Here is a 16,008-nt window from a genome sequence, read left to right as displayed (position 1 = left end):
GGTCGCGGGTTCGAATTCCCGTCAAACCAAACATGCTCGCCCTTTCAGCCGTGAGGACGTTGTGACTATATGGTCAATCTCACTATTCCTTGATAAAAGAGTAGCCCAAGAGTTGGAGGTGGGTGGTGATGACTAGCTGTATTCCTTCTAGTCTTACATTGCTAAATTAGGGACTGCTAGCGCAGCTAACCTTGTGTAGGTTTGCGCGAAATTCGAAAACAAACAAACAGTCTAACTTTTCTTTGAAAGAATTACATACGTAGTTTAGTTTATAGAAGTTCAAAGTTGTATCAGTGCACAAGATGTCGTAAAGGGGATTCGAATGAAAATAACCCTTAGAAATATTAATATTTGACAATATTTGAATTAGCAAGCTTTCCACAATTTTTGACATACTTTGTAATTTTTTTTTTTGTATTATTTTGGCTGGTATAAGCTTGATGAGGTTCTGACGTCATGTGTCCTTAAGCAAGTTGAACATACGCTATAAGAGAAGCTATGTAATATAATTATTTGAGAAGTAGGAGTTCATTGGACACGTTAAAGTACTGAAACTTGTGTTTAACATTAACATTATTAGGTCTACTTGACTTCATTTTAAGTTATACTTCTATTACCTCGATTCTTTTACAAATTTATATGGGAAATATTCATCATTTAGACATGTTTTACGCCCCAGTGGCACGGTGATATGTCTGTGGACTCGCACCGCTAGTTACTTGGTTTCAGTATTCGTGGGCGAAGCACAGATAGCCCATTGTGCAATAAATCAATTAAACACGTTTTAACTTTATACCAAACTTATACTCCAGCTACAAAATCATAGTAACCAACTGTTCAAAAAAATAGAATAATACATTGAAAAAGTAAAACATTCGTGAGAATATGACACGGAGGCAAAATTAGCTTACAGTCTTAACAAATAGCAAAACATAATTATACATGTCATAAGATATAATAATAATAGACATATCCTTTAACATTGCATTCTCTACCTAGTACCTTAGGGAATTTAAAAATTAGATGGTTATGTAATAATATTACTGCAACCACACTATGTTCACCATATTTCGGACGATGCGTTTGGCTCAGCCCACACCTCATCAGGTCGCCGGAACGTAAACAACACAATAGTGGTCAGAAGCCTGTTTAACTATTTATATAAGGCATTAGTCATAGTATTAATTGTCATAACTGAATGCCTTTTTCAAGTTGGACGAAGTTTAGTTATAATAAAAGAGTAAATTAACAATACATGAGACGCAGGTATTAGATCTAGTAAATATTTTAACACTTCGTTCTTTATATAGTCTCTTAAGGATTTACAAGAACTACACGAGCGAATAATAATATTCCAGCCACCCTATGTTCGTCATATAATTTCTGAGACACGTTTCACTTAATCCAGAGCTCATCAGACCGGCTGAGACACATTCGTGGATGGACCACAATTTATTTACACAGAGGGCTATCTGTGCTCTACCCATCACGGGTATCGGAACCTGGTTTCTAAAAGTATTAAGTTTGCAGACATACCACTGGGGCAAAAGTGCATGAACAGTTTGCTCAATAACCGACTATAATATTTAAAAATCTATTTCTATCTGTCTGTAATATTGACATAACTATACTGAATGAGTTCTGAAGCGAATTAACAGTGATTTGGCCAGTATATAGACAACTGCAATAAAAAGACTACATATGGGTCGAGTTAATGAGATAGCGCGCCGACGGCGTATTCGCATTTTTAGGAAAAAACAAAATCAATGCAAAATTGCTATTAATTTTCAATTAACATAAAGTCAGATCACGAGATTCCTTCATTTTACTTTTTTTTTACAATGTAAATCAGCCTCTTGTTTCATTGTTAACTGTATAGGAGCACCGTATGCACCAGGGGTTGCACCCATTATAGTGATAACATGGTTCGAAAATTACTCGTGTTGTGACGGCACTAGATAACTGTGTAGTTAGTAACATACAACTATAAGAGATTATAATAGAGCAAAACAATTGTAATTAACAATATTAACATCATGAATTGCGTGTGCTATGTATTGGAATAGTCCTTTCCGGATCGGATGGGATGGGAGCATGACGTCTTGTGGCATGGGCAAAACTTGTTTATCGTTCTGATACGACCGTGTTAGACAGACTGAAATTGATGAACAAAGTATAACACTAAAGAATAAGCAATGACTTTTACTATGTACCTCAAATTTACAATAAATTATTTAAAGAAACACCGTAGTGCGAAACTTAAATACAAAATATTTTCATCAGAAACATATTTTGTGATTTAAATGTTAATTTTATCAAAACGTGTTATCAGCTGAGTTGTTACTTTAAATTTTTCTTTAGCTTATTTATGAATACGAATATGCCTGGAAATTATGCTTTTTTTTTTTTTTACTCTCTCCTAGAATTGCCATATTTCACCAACCCGTCGAAGATGAACTTCCACGTTCTTGTTCCTGTTGGACAGTCAACTGTTTTAAATTGTTCTGCTGGTGGCTTTCCAGAACCCTCGGTTGAATGGTTTAAAAATTCACATCCATTAGAAGAATCAAGTAAAAAGGTGGCTTATATGAAGAGAAATATTTTGTGGTCTTTGGTTAAAGAGTATTGTGTAAAAATAGTTTCATTCATTTGTTACTTGGATATAGAGGGTTAAGTTGAAAATTACTTTGAATAGCCTATAAATCTTGACATTGCTTGATGTTTTCAAGATAGTACGATGCCATCGAAAATTGTTTGTTTGCTTTCAGTTGTAAAATATTTATACATTCAGGTCATAAAGATGTGTTCAGACCAAGCATTTAGAATTTTCTAAGATGGGTATATTCTTTGTACTTAATGAGATTAAAAACTATAGAATAAGGTTCAGTTTGGAACGTGAGGACAACCCAAAAGAGATTTAAAAGTCATATCCTTCCAAAGTGTGCTGTGCTTCAATGGGTGAGAATTCAAAAACACAAAACTCAGGAACGAAAGCCTTTCACTGTAAGGCTACTGTCGAGATGCAGGTAATGCATGACCTCTGGCCAGGCTAGCAATATCAACTATAAAAACGTGATGAAGTTCATTGTAATAATATAACATATGCAACTTACTTACGTATTGCTATTTTAAAAAACAAGCTCAGTTCAAATCTGTTGGTGTTTTTTATTTATTTAGTTGCTTGGCATAGAATGTAGCTTTGTTTAAGGGTTAAATAACATTTTTAGCTTGGCTTAAGAAGTATACAAATACTTGCTGATATTTCAAACTGTTAAACCCAAGCCTGTAAAAAAATCTTTTAAAAAGTGATATGAAGATATTTGTTAGTTAATCAAATACCTAGTGAAATGTATCAGAGGTGATCTCAAAGCTGACCTCAAAGAAATGTACAACAAAGGGCAGAGTTCTTGGATTGATGATGATAATGTAATATAAGTTGTATGTGATTTTAACAAAAATATGAAAAAATGCAGGTCTACCAATGCAAATAGAAATCCACAAATGAGTTTGTTCTTTAAAGCTAGAATAACAACAGTTTCATTGAAGAGAATGGTTTACTTGCTTGATGTTTTATTCCTTGTTATTTTAGTTTTATTTAACCAATAATTGTATGATGCACAATGAGTTATAGTTTAAGTAGTTGACTTTCACAGAGGAGTATGTGTTGTTGCATAAAAACCTTAGAATGAAACTTTTCCATAAAATTAGGTATCTAATGTACTTTAACTTTTATTCATAGTGTGTGTTCATTCATTCACAACTTTTATTAATAGCATATTTATTAAATTAAAAACTATATGGGTAAAAATCTTTAATAAACTTGAATTTTGATGAATATTACTTTTGTTAGAATGATAAATGTTTTCACTATTATTTTCATTTTAGGTGCAAAGATATTGCATATTTTTTGGTATTAGCAAGTAAATTAATCTTTTATACCTTTTTTTTTGGTAAACTGAAAGTAGATTATCATATTCTTGTAAAATCTGTACTTTGTTTCTTTTTGATTTGTAACTTTTATATCAGCAGATTAAGAGAGACAAATGGACAATTAAAATTAAAAAAATTGTGCTTTCTGATAATGGAAAGTATGAATGCATTGTTTCAAACATACATGGACGGATCAACTGGACATTTGAAGTTGAAGCTCTAGGTAATATTTATTACTTTTAATTTTAATAATTTTCTAATTGAATTAAAAAATAATGCAATGTTAGAAATTCACTATGAAGTTCTGGGAATGTCTTATATACATAGTTCTACAATCTGTTGATTTTACCCTTAGCAAGTTAGGCTAATTTTAATGAAAGGAGCTACATTCTTTAGAATGTTCTTTAAACAAGAAAGTTTATGCAGATGAAGGAAGTTTTTGTTTTTATATCTCATTTATTAAGCATCATCCTTTTTTTTTCAGCTACAGATCATAAATTGGAAAAAATTGTGCAGGTCTAGAATTTAGAATTAAAAAAAAAAATAACAGAAGAAGCAATTCAATCTTTTTTTTTCTTGACTTTCATAGAAATAGTACGGTCACGACCCATTTTTAGTGAAAACATCAATGTTAACCAAACTGTGACAATTGGAGAAAATGTCTCTTACAACTGTAAATTCATTAGTGATCTTTCATCATATAATGCTTGGATTCAACGATATTCTTTCAATGAAACATGCCAAGAAGCTTATAGGGCAGATAAGTTTAAGATTTTAAAGGTGAGACTTGTTTGTAATTTTTAAAGTAAAATTTACTTTGTGAAAAATAGTGTATTGTATGTTTGTGGAGTTTTTTTCATTTTAAATGCCATGTTTGTAATGTCATAATGTTATTATATGGGTCTTATGTTACTATATAGTTTATTATATTTCATAAATCTGTGATATGATACTGTGACATGAATACATATGTGTTTTCCATCATTGTTATTAAAATAGGAATTTAAAAGAAAAATCAGTTTTGGCATAAACATGTGGTCCAAAAAAATACCATCAGAATTGTAGTTATAATTGCTTTTGTGTCTGTTGTTTTGTGTAGGCTAGAGCCAATAGTACGTACTCTGTCTATAGGGATGTTGAAGCAACTTTGAACTGTAGTGTAGATAGGCTCAACAACAGCAATATCCTTCACTGATCAAGTGGATGATGTCTTTAAGTTACAACTGATAAATATTGTGAAAGAATGATCAGCCACATGGTCAAGCTGTTACAAAGAAGAGATACAAGGTTTATTGCTAGATCAAAACTTTTATATGTTCAGGGTTATACATGACCATCATTAGAAAATAGTTCTACAGAAGGAAGGATGTTGGCTTTTTGTTTACATACTGAGTAGTAAGATGATTGTTTAATGCCTATGAAAATATATATGCTGTTTGTTTTTGCTTTTTGCTTTTTTTTAAAATTAATCACAACCTGATGAAACAATCAATAGTTTAAAGAAAACAATTTTTTTTATTGTGTTATACCATACACCTTTAAGTTTTCACATGTTATCTTGAAAAATTGGTTAAAAACAACTAAATGATAGATAGAACATGGATCTAAATGTTAAATTTCCTTCCTACCAGCAAGGAACTAATTCAAGTTGTATTCAGGATACTTGTTTAAAATTTAGAATTACCAGACATCTTAGTATAATTGCAATTAATCCAGTTCTTAACTTTTTTTTATCCTTATCACAAACAGTAAAGGTATTCAGTTTCAGTTGTCCCAGTTTCCCTGTATCTTAGTGTGAATTCAGTATATATAGTTTGTAATTACATACAACTCTTAAATTGTATTTGGAGAATCACTTGACAGGTCACATCAGTAAAGTGTTTCCTCCCTCTGTACTTCATTTTCTTAACCTCACAGCCACAGGAATTGACATTTAACTTAAGGATCTTCTCGTTCTTAAAACACAATAAAGAAGCAATTTTTTTCTTTTGGGAAAGTTCCAGAGAACTTAGGCACATTTTTAGTTTATGTATTATTTTCTAACTATATAAGCTTTTATCAAATTTTGTTTGATTGTGGTTTTAAAACATGGTGAAAAATCATCAGATTATTTAATTATTTAACAAATGTAAAAAGTATGTTGTTATAATTGAAATTGCTTAAGGATTCTTCTTATAATGTCACTTCATATGAAAAAACAAATAAAACGTTTTTCACCCTAGAAGTCTGGTAACCCAAATCAAATTACATGCAAATGACTGTGGTAATACTTCCATCAAAGAAAACTGTTGAAAAGTATCCGCGGGTTGAAATATTAAAAGAACATTCAAAAATCTCTATGTGTTTGTGTAAATTGCTCAAAAATAAACACTTGTCTTTTAGATGTTAAAACTATTGACAGAGAAATAATATAAAAAGAAGGCAAATCAAAGATATTCATGTTCATTTTAATATAAAACAAAAACTTAGCATCAACCAGATTTCTGGTTTAAAACTATATATGTATTTTAATTTTTCCATATTTAATACCTATGTTTGACTTGCTTTTATTCTATTATTTAGCAATGTTACTGCAACATGTATATGGCTCTGTAAACATATAATTATTCCAATATATCAATTTTGTGCTGCTAGGTAAACAAAATATATTATTTTTTAGAATAAAACAAGTTTTTATAAATGTAAGAACTTGTTTTATTCATAAATGAATCTTTAACTAAAAATATTTTTATTTGATTAAGAGAAATTTATTAGCAAGATAATGCAAAGGAACTGACTTAATGAAGAATGGAGGATAGGGATTGCCTTCTGAAATATTTTATATACATGCTTTTATAAAGTATAAAAACAAGCTCTCAAGAAATTTCAAAGTACTTTTAATTTAATAAGTTCTGGTTGTAAATCTTTTTTATATAGCACATTAGCAATTATTATGCATTTTAAATTTTTTTCTGTTGATAGAATTGTATTATTAATTGTGATAAATTATTACACTTTGGAATGGTCCACTGTGTAAAATTGATACATAAACTTTGGGAAGAATAAAACTAATGCAAATTGTTATGGTCTTATGCCACAAGAGTAGCAATTTGTATATCTTTATATATAGTGTATATCAAGTACCCAACTGGATAACTTGATGTTAGCAAATAATTTTTTAAATTAGGTATTAGTGAGAAACTACTTTAAAGAGGTTTGAAATCAGAAAATTAATATTAAATGGGAAATGGTTTAATATGCAATTTCAAATGTAAAAATATCAATAAAAGAGGATGAAAAGTTGAAGCAAAATACCTGATTAGTGCTTAAACTTAAGTCTGGCTAACAAAATTACATACTGGAGCTGTACCAACTGAGTTATTAATGATGATGATTCTTACTCACTATCCTTGAACATTATATGTATAAAATATCTTTATTCAAATATGTTGTAATCATGTAGCCTAAGACGAAATAACGCTAGTGGGCAATTTGAAAATACAAGTATATACGAATTACCAAGCAGAATATGAGCTGAGAGCAAACTCTTACTGTGTGCCTACAACGTTAGTCCAAAATTTGCATGAATCATAAAACATAGCTCTTTTGATTGATTGCATTCTAATCTCTGGTGGCCGTCAAGGGTATAATAATCTTTGAATAGATATTATTATTTTGTACTGATACAATTGATTTTAATGATAATGCCATAATACCAAAATAAAAGTTTTTTCTATTTTCATAAGAGAAAATATTTTGATGCATTGCTTAACATTTATGCCTTTGAATATATTTCATAAGTTGAGACTTGGTATAAATTTCACAGCTATATCATTGTTATCTTTTAATATTTACAGGTATATGACACAAAACTAGATCTTATAAATGTGACTGCTGCTGATGCAGGGCCATACACATGTTTTGTTAAAAACCAGATTGGTTGGGTGTGTAAAGATTTCTGGTTAAAAGTAACATCCAGTAAGTGTTTTTTTCTTCAACTATTTCCAGTAATGTGGCTAATCTTTTCAAGCAGCTAGAATACATAAATAGCTTCCTAAATTTCTTTTTACAAATTGCTCTTATTATAAAGGTACAGTACATATTTTGTTATAAAATCATGTTGATAAACTCCATTCAGGGAACATTTTATGAATTTTCCTTGCTATGGCTGTGTTATATTATTGCAAAAATTTGTCAATTAGAGTTTAATAACAGAAAATGTAGTAATTTTTTAGTGTATTTCATGGCTATTTTATTTTTTTTCATCATCATTTGAAGGGCCTTCCAAAAGTGCATCACCAGTGTGGATAGTTGTTCCAGTTGTAGTAACTGTTACGTTAATGACAGTTGTTGGAATACTGTTTCTGTATTTTAGATATAAACACAAGAAGGTGGAAAAAGAAAAAAAGAAACTGACAAGGAAAAAAATTATTCTTGAAAAAATTGTAAGAAAATATAAAATTTTTAATGTTTTACATCACCTGCTGCATGATATTATATGTTAAAATTCTGTTTTAAAATTAAGAAATCATGTGAAACTCATACACTTTCATATTTTTTACTAAATTTATCAATATAACTTAGATTTTATGAATGGACTTGAATGTCAAACTGTTGTATTTAATACATGCCATTCTCTATCAAGTAGAATTTAGTTCTTATACACACAGCTCCCTGCTAATTTACTTTTTTATTTTTTGCACACATTTCATTCCATTAGATTATATACACAGTAGTGGACATAATGTCTTTAGGTTTTATATTTACTTCCTGTAACATAAATGATTATTCCTCAGTGCTGCCCACTATATACAAAAAACATTATGCATGCCACAAACCTTCTGCCTCCCCTCCATTGGAGATGACTCATTTCAAATCGTTTCTCGTACATATCATCATGCACCAATGAAAATGCCATACATTTTATCCATATGACTTTCTCTGTCCAATTCTACCAGACTCACTTTTCATTTGACAGTACTCATGCTCTAATGTTCAGTGTATGTTCTCTTTAAGTGTTTTATTTTAATATTTTTCCATATCTTTTTATTAATTTCTCTCAACAGGTTTACTCTTTATTATACAATAATGGTATTTGTAATTTGTTGCCTTATTCCAAAATGAAATTATTTTGTATTTCTATCCCATTATAGAACTTATTACTTCATTACAACAAATTTTTATTATTTTTGCCAATATAGTTGTGTTTGGTTATTCATTTTACCTTATTAATTTTCTGTTACCATCTTAAAGTTTATCTGTTGGGTGCCATCTTTCACTCTTTCATAAGACTGTGTCTGGATAAATAACCTTTCTTACATATACCTCTTTGGGATGTTCCACAAAATTGTGTGAAGGTTATCCTCATGAAATTGCTTTATCAGTATGCCCATCTTAGATTGTTCACCCATGAACATCATAGGTAAAGTAGAAGGAGATAACTTCCCATCTTTTCCATGCCCTGTATTAAATAAATCAGTATTATCTGTTTTTAAGAATAAGGTGTTGTGGTCACCCATTACACTATCTCAAGTGTTGACTTTCCTTCAGATTCTCCTCTGCATTTTACCCATATTTTCTTCTTGTGGAGTTTGGGAGTTCTTACCACTTTCCATTTCCAAGATCCTGTGGTGTAGACTGTGGAGTCATCCTCCTGAATAGCTTAAAGTAAAAATCGATACAGAAATACCATTCAATGCAAGATAGAGTGGTGGTGTGCTGCTGGTGTAGATGATGTTTTATCCTCCACTATAAAGCAAATGAAGACTAAAGGAGTGAGACATCAAATTGCAGTTTACTCCTTAAATTTGAATCTCTTTGATGTATCTTATGTTATTACACCTGGGCTGATTTCACTGTTGGGGGAGTTAATTTCTCTCAGGTAGACATCTTTTCAATACCAGATGTTGGGTTCCTGGATCAATATACCATTTCCTGTTCTTAACATGTGCCCTGTTTTGGTGTCAGGAATGGTCGAGATTCCTTCTGATCTTTTGAACTTGAGGTGAAGACAGTATGTTGGTTCTCAGTGACATGGGTTTTGGATGTAGTTAACATGCTAAGGGATGTTTTCCACACACTTGGATGTGCTCCTCAGTTTTTGACCCATATTTACTACAGCTTTGATGAATGAAGAGTATACCTGGTTTGGACCTAGTGTTGTCTCCTTTATCATATATTTGGGTCTGACTCTCTCCTCTTCAGGTTTTTCCTTGCACTGGTCACTTCACCTATTTAGTGAGGGGTTCTAGCTATTTTTGTAAACAGATGTAATGTACTGTGTCAGAAGTTATAATTTTCTAGTACTGAAAATATATAGCTGATAGGTACTTACCTCCTCTCATACTTTTTACCATTTCTCTTAATTGAAAGCTGGTGCTTCCATTTGCTGCCAATACATGAAGTAATAGTCTGGTAGAATTGAATAAAGGGTGTCACTGCTGAATGAATATGTGGCACTCTCTTTGATGGAGGATTATCTCACAGTAATTTGCATGAAAAACACATTGGAAAGAGTCATTTCCAATGGAGGGGAGGTAGAAGGCTTGTGGCATGTGTAGATTTGTTTTGTATGTATAGAGTTGATTATTATATGTCTTTCAATTTGATACAAAGAGCTGACTGTAATTTCTTTAGATTTTATACAGAGGTTACTAACATTAATTTAAATAACCAAATGTGTTTTGTATTTACAGCTGACTACAAAGTTTATATATTTTATACATACAATTCTTACTATTTTGATTTTGTACACACAAGTGATTACCATGTCTTTCGAGTTAATGCATGTAGCTCACTATTATGTGCTGAGATTTTATACATGTGAATATCAATGGTTAGTTATTATATATAAATCCAATTTGGTTTTGTTTTGATATGTGTAAGTTGTCTAAATGTATACTTTTATTTTATAAGGAATTTTGTTACCTATAAATCATTATAATTTCAGTTTATTTTTTTACAGTATCTGTAAAATATTTTTCTATTTCTAGCTGAATAGTTATTGGATTAATTTTTGCATAAAATTTTTTTAATTCAATTGAAAGGCATCCAATTAATCTCTTTTAGGAATGTGAAACTTTCCATAACTCTTTGACTCCTTTAATAAGAATTGATGTCCCGAGCAATTACAATGTTACATCACAGTTGCCTTCTGTTGATGAATATGACATCCCTGTGGATCCTAAGTGGGAGTTTCCTCGGAAAAAGTAGGTTGTACTCTACTGTTTTTAATCTCATTGTCTGTTTTACTCTGTCAAATTCAAACTCCTATTTAACTGTTTTTGTTTTTTTTCATATGTTACAATTGGGCTCATGTATAGTTCTATAAACAACAACTGTGGTTCAGCACATTTGAAAAAAAACAACTGATATTGGAAAGTTATAAAAGGTTAACTAATAAAGTGTATTTGTCTAAGTAATAAAAAATTAGTGGATAACTTAAATGGTGACATTTATGTGTTTTTTTTTCTTAAAACATGAAACATAAGCTCCAATATATAGGTATCAAAATGCATATACTTTAAGAAAACAAAGTGGATAGTCCTTTTTCTTTGAGTAATGGGCTTATTTTTAGAACAAATTGAAGGCCTTGTTTTAGTCCATAACTTCAGCAGTAAAGTAATCTTGTTTTTATATTGTTTAGATATTAATCTTATATAATAGTGTTCTCTAAAATATTTTTGGGACTGCTAAAGAAGTGTTTTTCAATTCTTTTTAACAAAGTGCTTAATTGGATAAATTAATAAATAGTCATTTTACATTTAAAAGTATATCAGAATAGGGAAAACAAACATTTGGTAAAAACTATCACAACTACAACATTTTCTTGTATGCCCCTATAAGATTTGTTTGTTTGTTTTGAATTTTGCATACAGCTACTCAAGGGCTATCTGCGCTAGCCATCCCTAATTTAGCAGTGTAAGACTAGGCAGCTAGTCATCACCACCCACTGCCAACTCTTGGGCTACTCTTTACCAACGAATAGCGGGATTGACTGTCACATTATAATGCCCCCGTGGCTGAAAGGATGAGCACGTTTGTCCCTATAAGAGCATGTATCTTAACAATAAGGGTATCCCACAGATAGATCAATTCTCTTTAATAATTAAAAATAAGAAAGGTATATTAAATGGCCAGTATTAATCATTGTGTCAATATTTAGTTCTCAACTATTTGGTTATAGTTTGCTTTTATCAAAGTTAATGATAATTTAATTTTGTAAAAATGTCATTCGTATATAAAATAAAGATTTAAATTAAGAGTACCATTAAATAAAGAAACCACATTAGATATTACTAAAATAAAATGCTGTCAGCTCACTTTTATAGTTGTGTATGTTGGACATATATGAACTAGTCTGTATCTGTATACAGTGATGTTTATAGAGGTAAATCTCAGGAAAGATGAGATATTGTAAAATACTTTTAAAATTCTTTGGCATGAACTTTCAGATTGTTGTTTGTTTTAAGGCAGTGTGAAAGTTTTAAACATAGTAAATCTTTGACATTTTATGTTCGTGTAGTGTTGTTATATAAATAAGTACAAAGAGTTTAGTAGGTTATGCATATATGATTTTGGAACCTCACTATACCATAACAGTCTATTTTTATGAGGCTGTCATAAGGACTTTGTGTCTTTTCATAACTCATTTAGTGAAGGAGACAATGGTTTTTGAGAACTTTTTTCAAAATCTGATTGCACAGAAATCCAGCAGTCTACCTGGTAAATAGTACCCTATTCATTCTCCAGTTGCTTGAGGTGTGAGACAGTTGAAGAGAAGGTTGGACTTAGAATCCTTATCTTGATGAACCATGTCTAGTTATGCTCAATTTGAGAATTGGACATGCATCTTGACAATAGTTGTGCAAAGTGGTTTCTATTACAAAAAGCCCTGTAATGAGAATTTTATGTTGCAAATACACAACTTCTCTATACATTCTGTCAGATATACAAGAATGTTTAGTCTGAAAATTACTTAGTTTATTTAGTGATCTGATATTTATTGATTGTTTTTATAACAAGTGTTAAAAGTTGATTACTTTAAAGGTGATAATTACGATAAATCTTGATATGTAATTACTTAACAGTTGTACATTGTGTGTGTAGTTAAGTTGCTGTAAATTGATGTTATATTGTTCAAACCATCTGTGTTTCATTTGTTGCATCTAGTGATTATTGTTAAATACTCAGTTGGTCAATGTGTGTATATATGCAGCCAAGTGGGTGAAGGTGAAATTTAATCAAAAGATATTAAGTCAGTGAAAGGGAAGTTACTGTCAGAATGCTAGTTCAACAATAACAGTAACATTTTGAAATGAATTTAACAGAGATAAGGAGAATAATTTGTAATTTGCCTTAAAGGGAGTTTTAAAATAATTGAACCCATGTGCATGGATTGTGATGAACATTAGTATTTTTATATTACAAAGACATTATATAATTTCAGCAGTGAAACTATAGCAATTATTTTGAGTTCTAGATACAACTGTGGTAGCCCATGGGGTAATGTAAGTGAATTTATTGTGGACTGTGTAGCAAGAAACAGAGTACAAAAAAGTAATATGTCTTATCAGTTGGTTAAAGTAGTTAAATTAGACTGTGCAGATGTTTGACAAGAAAAATAGAATTATTTAGAGTTTTAGATACAACTATGATGTTTTATACTATAAAGAAGTTTTGTACATACATTTGACTTGTTTTAAGTATATTATTTTAAAGCAAGGGGTTGTGTGCTATCAGTTTATTGTTTGAATTTATTGGCAATAAATCAGACACCTACTGTAAAAGAATCCCATTCCAATTGAACTAAAAACTTTCCATAACCCATCTGGTATACTAGTTTCCAAGTAGTCATTCCATCAGTTGAATTATAAAAAAATCCATAAGTACTGTGTCCAGTGATTTGACTGGTGTTCCTCATATAGAATATTATGAACAACTGTTTCCTTCACCAGTTGTTTGAAATATGCAACAGTTATTTTGGTGGATCTATACCTCACATCTGGTTATGTTATGTTTAATAATCAATCATGCATCTTGAGAATAGCCTTGTAGCATAACTTCCAGTGCAAACAGCTTTGTTGTAAGGATATATGACAGATTTTTTATTATATATCTGTTTTAATATCAATGTTTGTTTATGTTAAATTTATATTTAGAAATGTATATAACTTATTCTGTTAAATCTGTATTGCAAAATTCCTGCCCATTGACTAAAGTTGTAGAAGATTATCGAATGTAAGAATCAACAATATATGTGTACACTTAAGCAATAGTGTATCATCTTGATTGTTATGCAGACTGAAATTTCTATAAACTCTCCTCGTGCCTATAAATGTAACCAAGGTGACATGCTAAAAGACAGCATATATTATTGGTTTGCTATAGTTAGTATGTTATAAACCTTGAAAACTATAACTACAATTAACACTTGTTAATTGAGGACTTCAGATATTTGACCAGGAATGTTTGTAAATTTCAAACACTAAAAACTGTTTAACTGCAGTAGATTCACTTGGACATTAGTATTTTTACATTACATAAACAATACATAACTTCAGCAGTGAAAAACTTTATATGATAAGCAAAGAGCTGTCTCCCCATTAAGTGAATTGTAACTACATTAACTCAATTTCCTTGTTCATCATAACCTTCAATAAAATATCAAGAAGGCTTCAGAGAAAAAAGAAGACTTGAATATTGTTTGTAAACCTTTTGCACATAGATCATTATTTGTAATAACCAATTATATTATTGTTTTTATATTAAAATATAATTGTATGAAAAAGAAACTGTATAGCAAGTGTCATAAATTTTATACTTATCAAGATTTATTTAACTTCTAAGTGTAAATTGTCATTTAATTCTATTTTTTTCTTTTTTGAATTGTAATACATAACATAATAAACTGGGGTCTTATGTCTGAGGTCTGAATCAGAGACAAAATTCAAATCATAAGTCTATTTATATTTATCATGCCAACAAGATTTGATTATTTCTGATTATCAAGATTTTATTGAATCATCCTCCCTTGAACAACTAAAAAGCTATAGAAAAAGTGAAATGCTCAAAATTGCCAAAGGTTTAGAACTAGAGGTTAAGAAATAAATTGGAAAAAATGAATTAAAAAGTGTATTTTTGAAATACTAGTCAATGATGATTGTTGTTTGAGGAAACTTTAGGGGAGTACTTCAGTGTTTTCATTAGCCAATCAGAGTTGAGTGATAAAGATAAGTTAGAGATAAGCTAAAACTCAAACACACTAAGCTTGAACAAGCTCATATTGAAGCCAAGAAAGAAAAAGTTCATATCAAAGCTGAAAGAGAAAATAAAAATCTTGAGGCTGAAAAAACTCACATTGATGCCAACAAAGAAATTAAGTGAAAAGAAATGGAAATTTGACCCAATTTCAATTGATCAAGGTAGTATGATAACTTTGAACATAATCAATATGCTAAAGTATCACTATTCAATGAAACCAAAGTTGATAAATATATCCAACATTTTGTGAGGGTTGCCAAATTCATGAAATGGTTCATCGAAAAATGGTCATCACTATTAGAAAGAGTTTTAAAGTCAAAGAAGCTTATGCTGCTATCTTTTTAGAAGACTGTATGGATTATGATAAGGTTAAATAAGTTATTCTCAAAGCATACAACGTAGTACTGGAGGCTTATCACCTAAAGTTTGAAGGTTATTGCAAACAAGATAATCAAACTTACATGGTATTTCCCAAGAAAAGAAGTTTTTTTTTATTGACATTGTAATTCTATGCATGTTGGCAACAGTTTTGACAAACTAAGATAATTATGACATTAAGGAATTCAGACATTGTGCAAGTGACAAAGATTGAAACATTAGCAGAAGCAGCTGCACTTTCTGATGATTACATTTTAACATGTAAAGCTACTTTCCATCAAAATAAATTCTTACCATGTCAAGAGAAACTTGTATCTGTTAAATCCATTAAAGTTGAGGATTCTTCTAAAAACATTTAGTTCCTCTAATTCTAAATCTTCTGACAATGAGGATGAAAGTTCATCAGAAGCATCAAACCCTGTCTGCCATTTTTTACAAAAACAAACCTGGTCATGCTAT

The 16,008-nt window shown here is 30.4% G+C and overlaps 1 protein-coding gene across 10 annotated transcripts in view; it reads left to right on the top strand.

Moving 5' to 3' along the window:
- LOC143238157 (fibroblast growth factor receptor 2-like) overlaps positions 1 to 16,008 on the top strand; it is a 73,254-nt gene that overhangs the window by 37,565 nt on the left and 19,681 nt on the right. For 6 of the 10 annotated variants that reach the window (XM_076478131.1, XM_076478132.1, XM_076478127.1 and 3 more), the window contains exons 3-8: positions 2,424 to 2,578; positions 4,027 to 4,153; positions 4,520 to 4,710; positions 7,767 to 7,887; positions 8,188 to 8,354; positions 10,978 to 11,117. In XM_076478131.1, the coding sequence (XP_076334246.1) occupies positions 2,424 to 2,578; positions 4,027 to 4,153; positions 4,520 to 4,710; positions 7,767 to 7,887; positions 8,188 to 8,354; positions 10,978 to 11,117 (901 nt within the window). The remainder of the gene's footprint in view (positions 1 to 2,423; positions 2,579 to 4,026; positions 4,154 to 4,519; positions 4,711 to 7,766; positions 7,888 to 8,187; positions 8,355 to 10,977; positions 11,118 to 16,008) is intronic. The other 4 variants (XM_076478137.1, XM_076478136.1, XM_076478134.1 and 1 more) reach the window with 1 other exon arrangement.

The sequence above is a fragment of the Tachypleus tridentatus genome, chromosome 13 (genome assembly GCF_004210375.1).
Source record: "Tachypleus tridentatus isolate NWPU-2018 chromosome 13, ASM421037v1, whole genome shotgun sequence".
Taxonomy (NCBI): Eukaryota; Metazoa; Arthropoda; class Merostomata; order Xiphosura; family Limulidae; genus Tachypleus; species Tachypleus tridentatus.
This window is presented reverse-complemented; position numbering and strand designations above follow the sequence as displayed.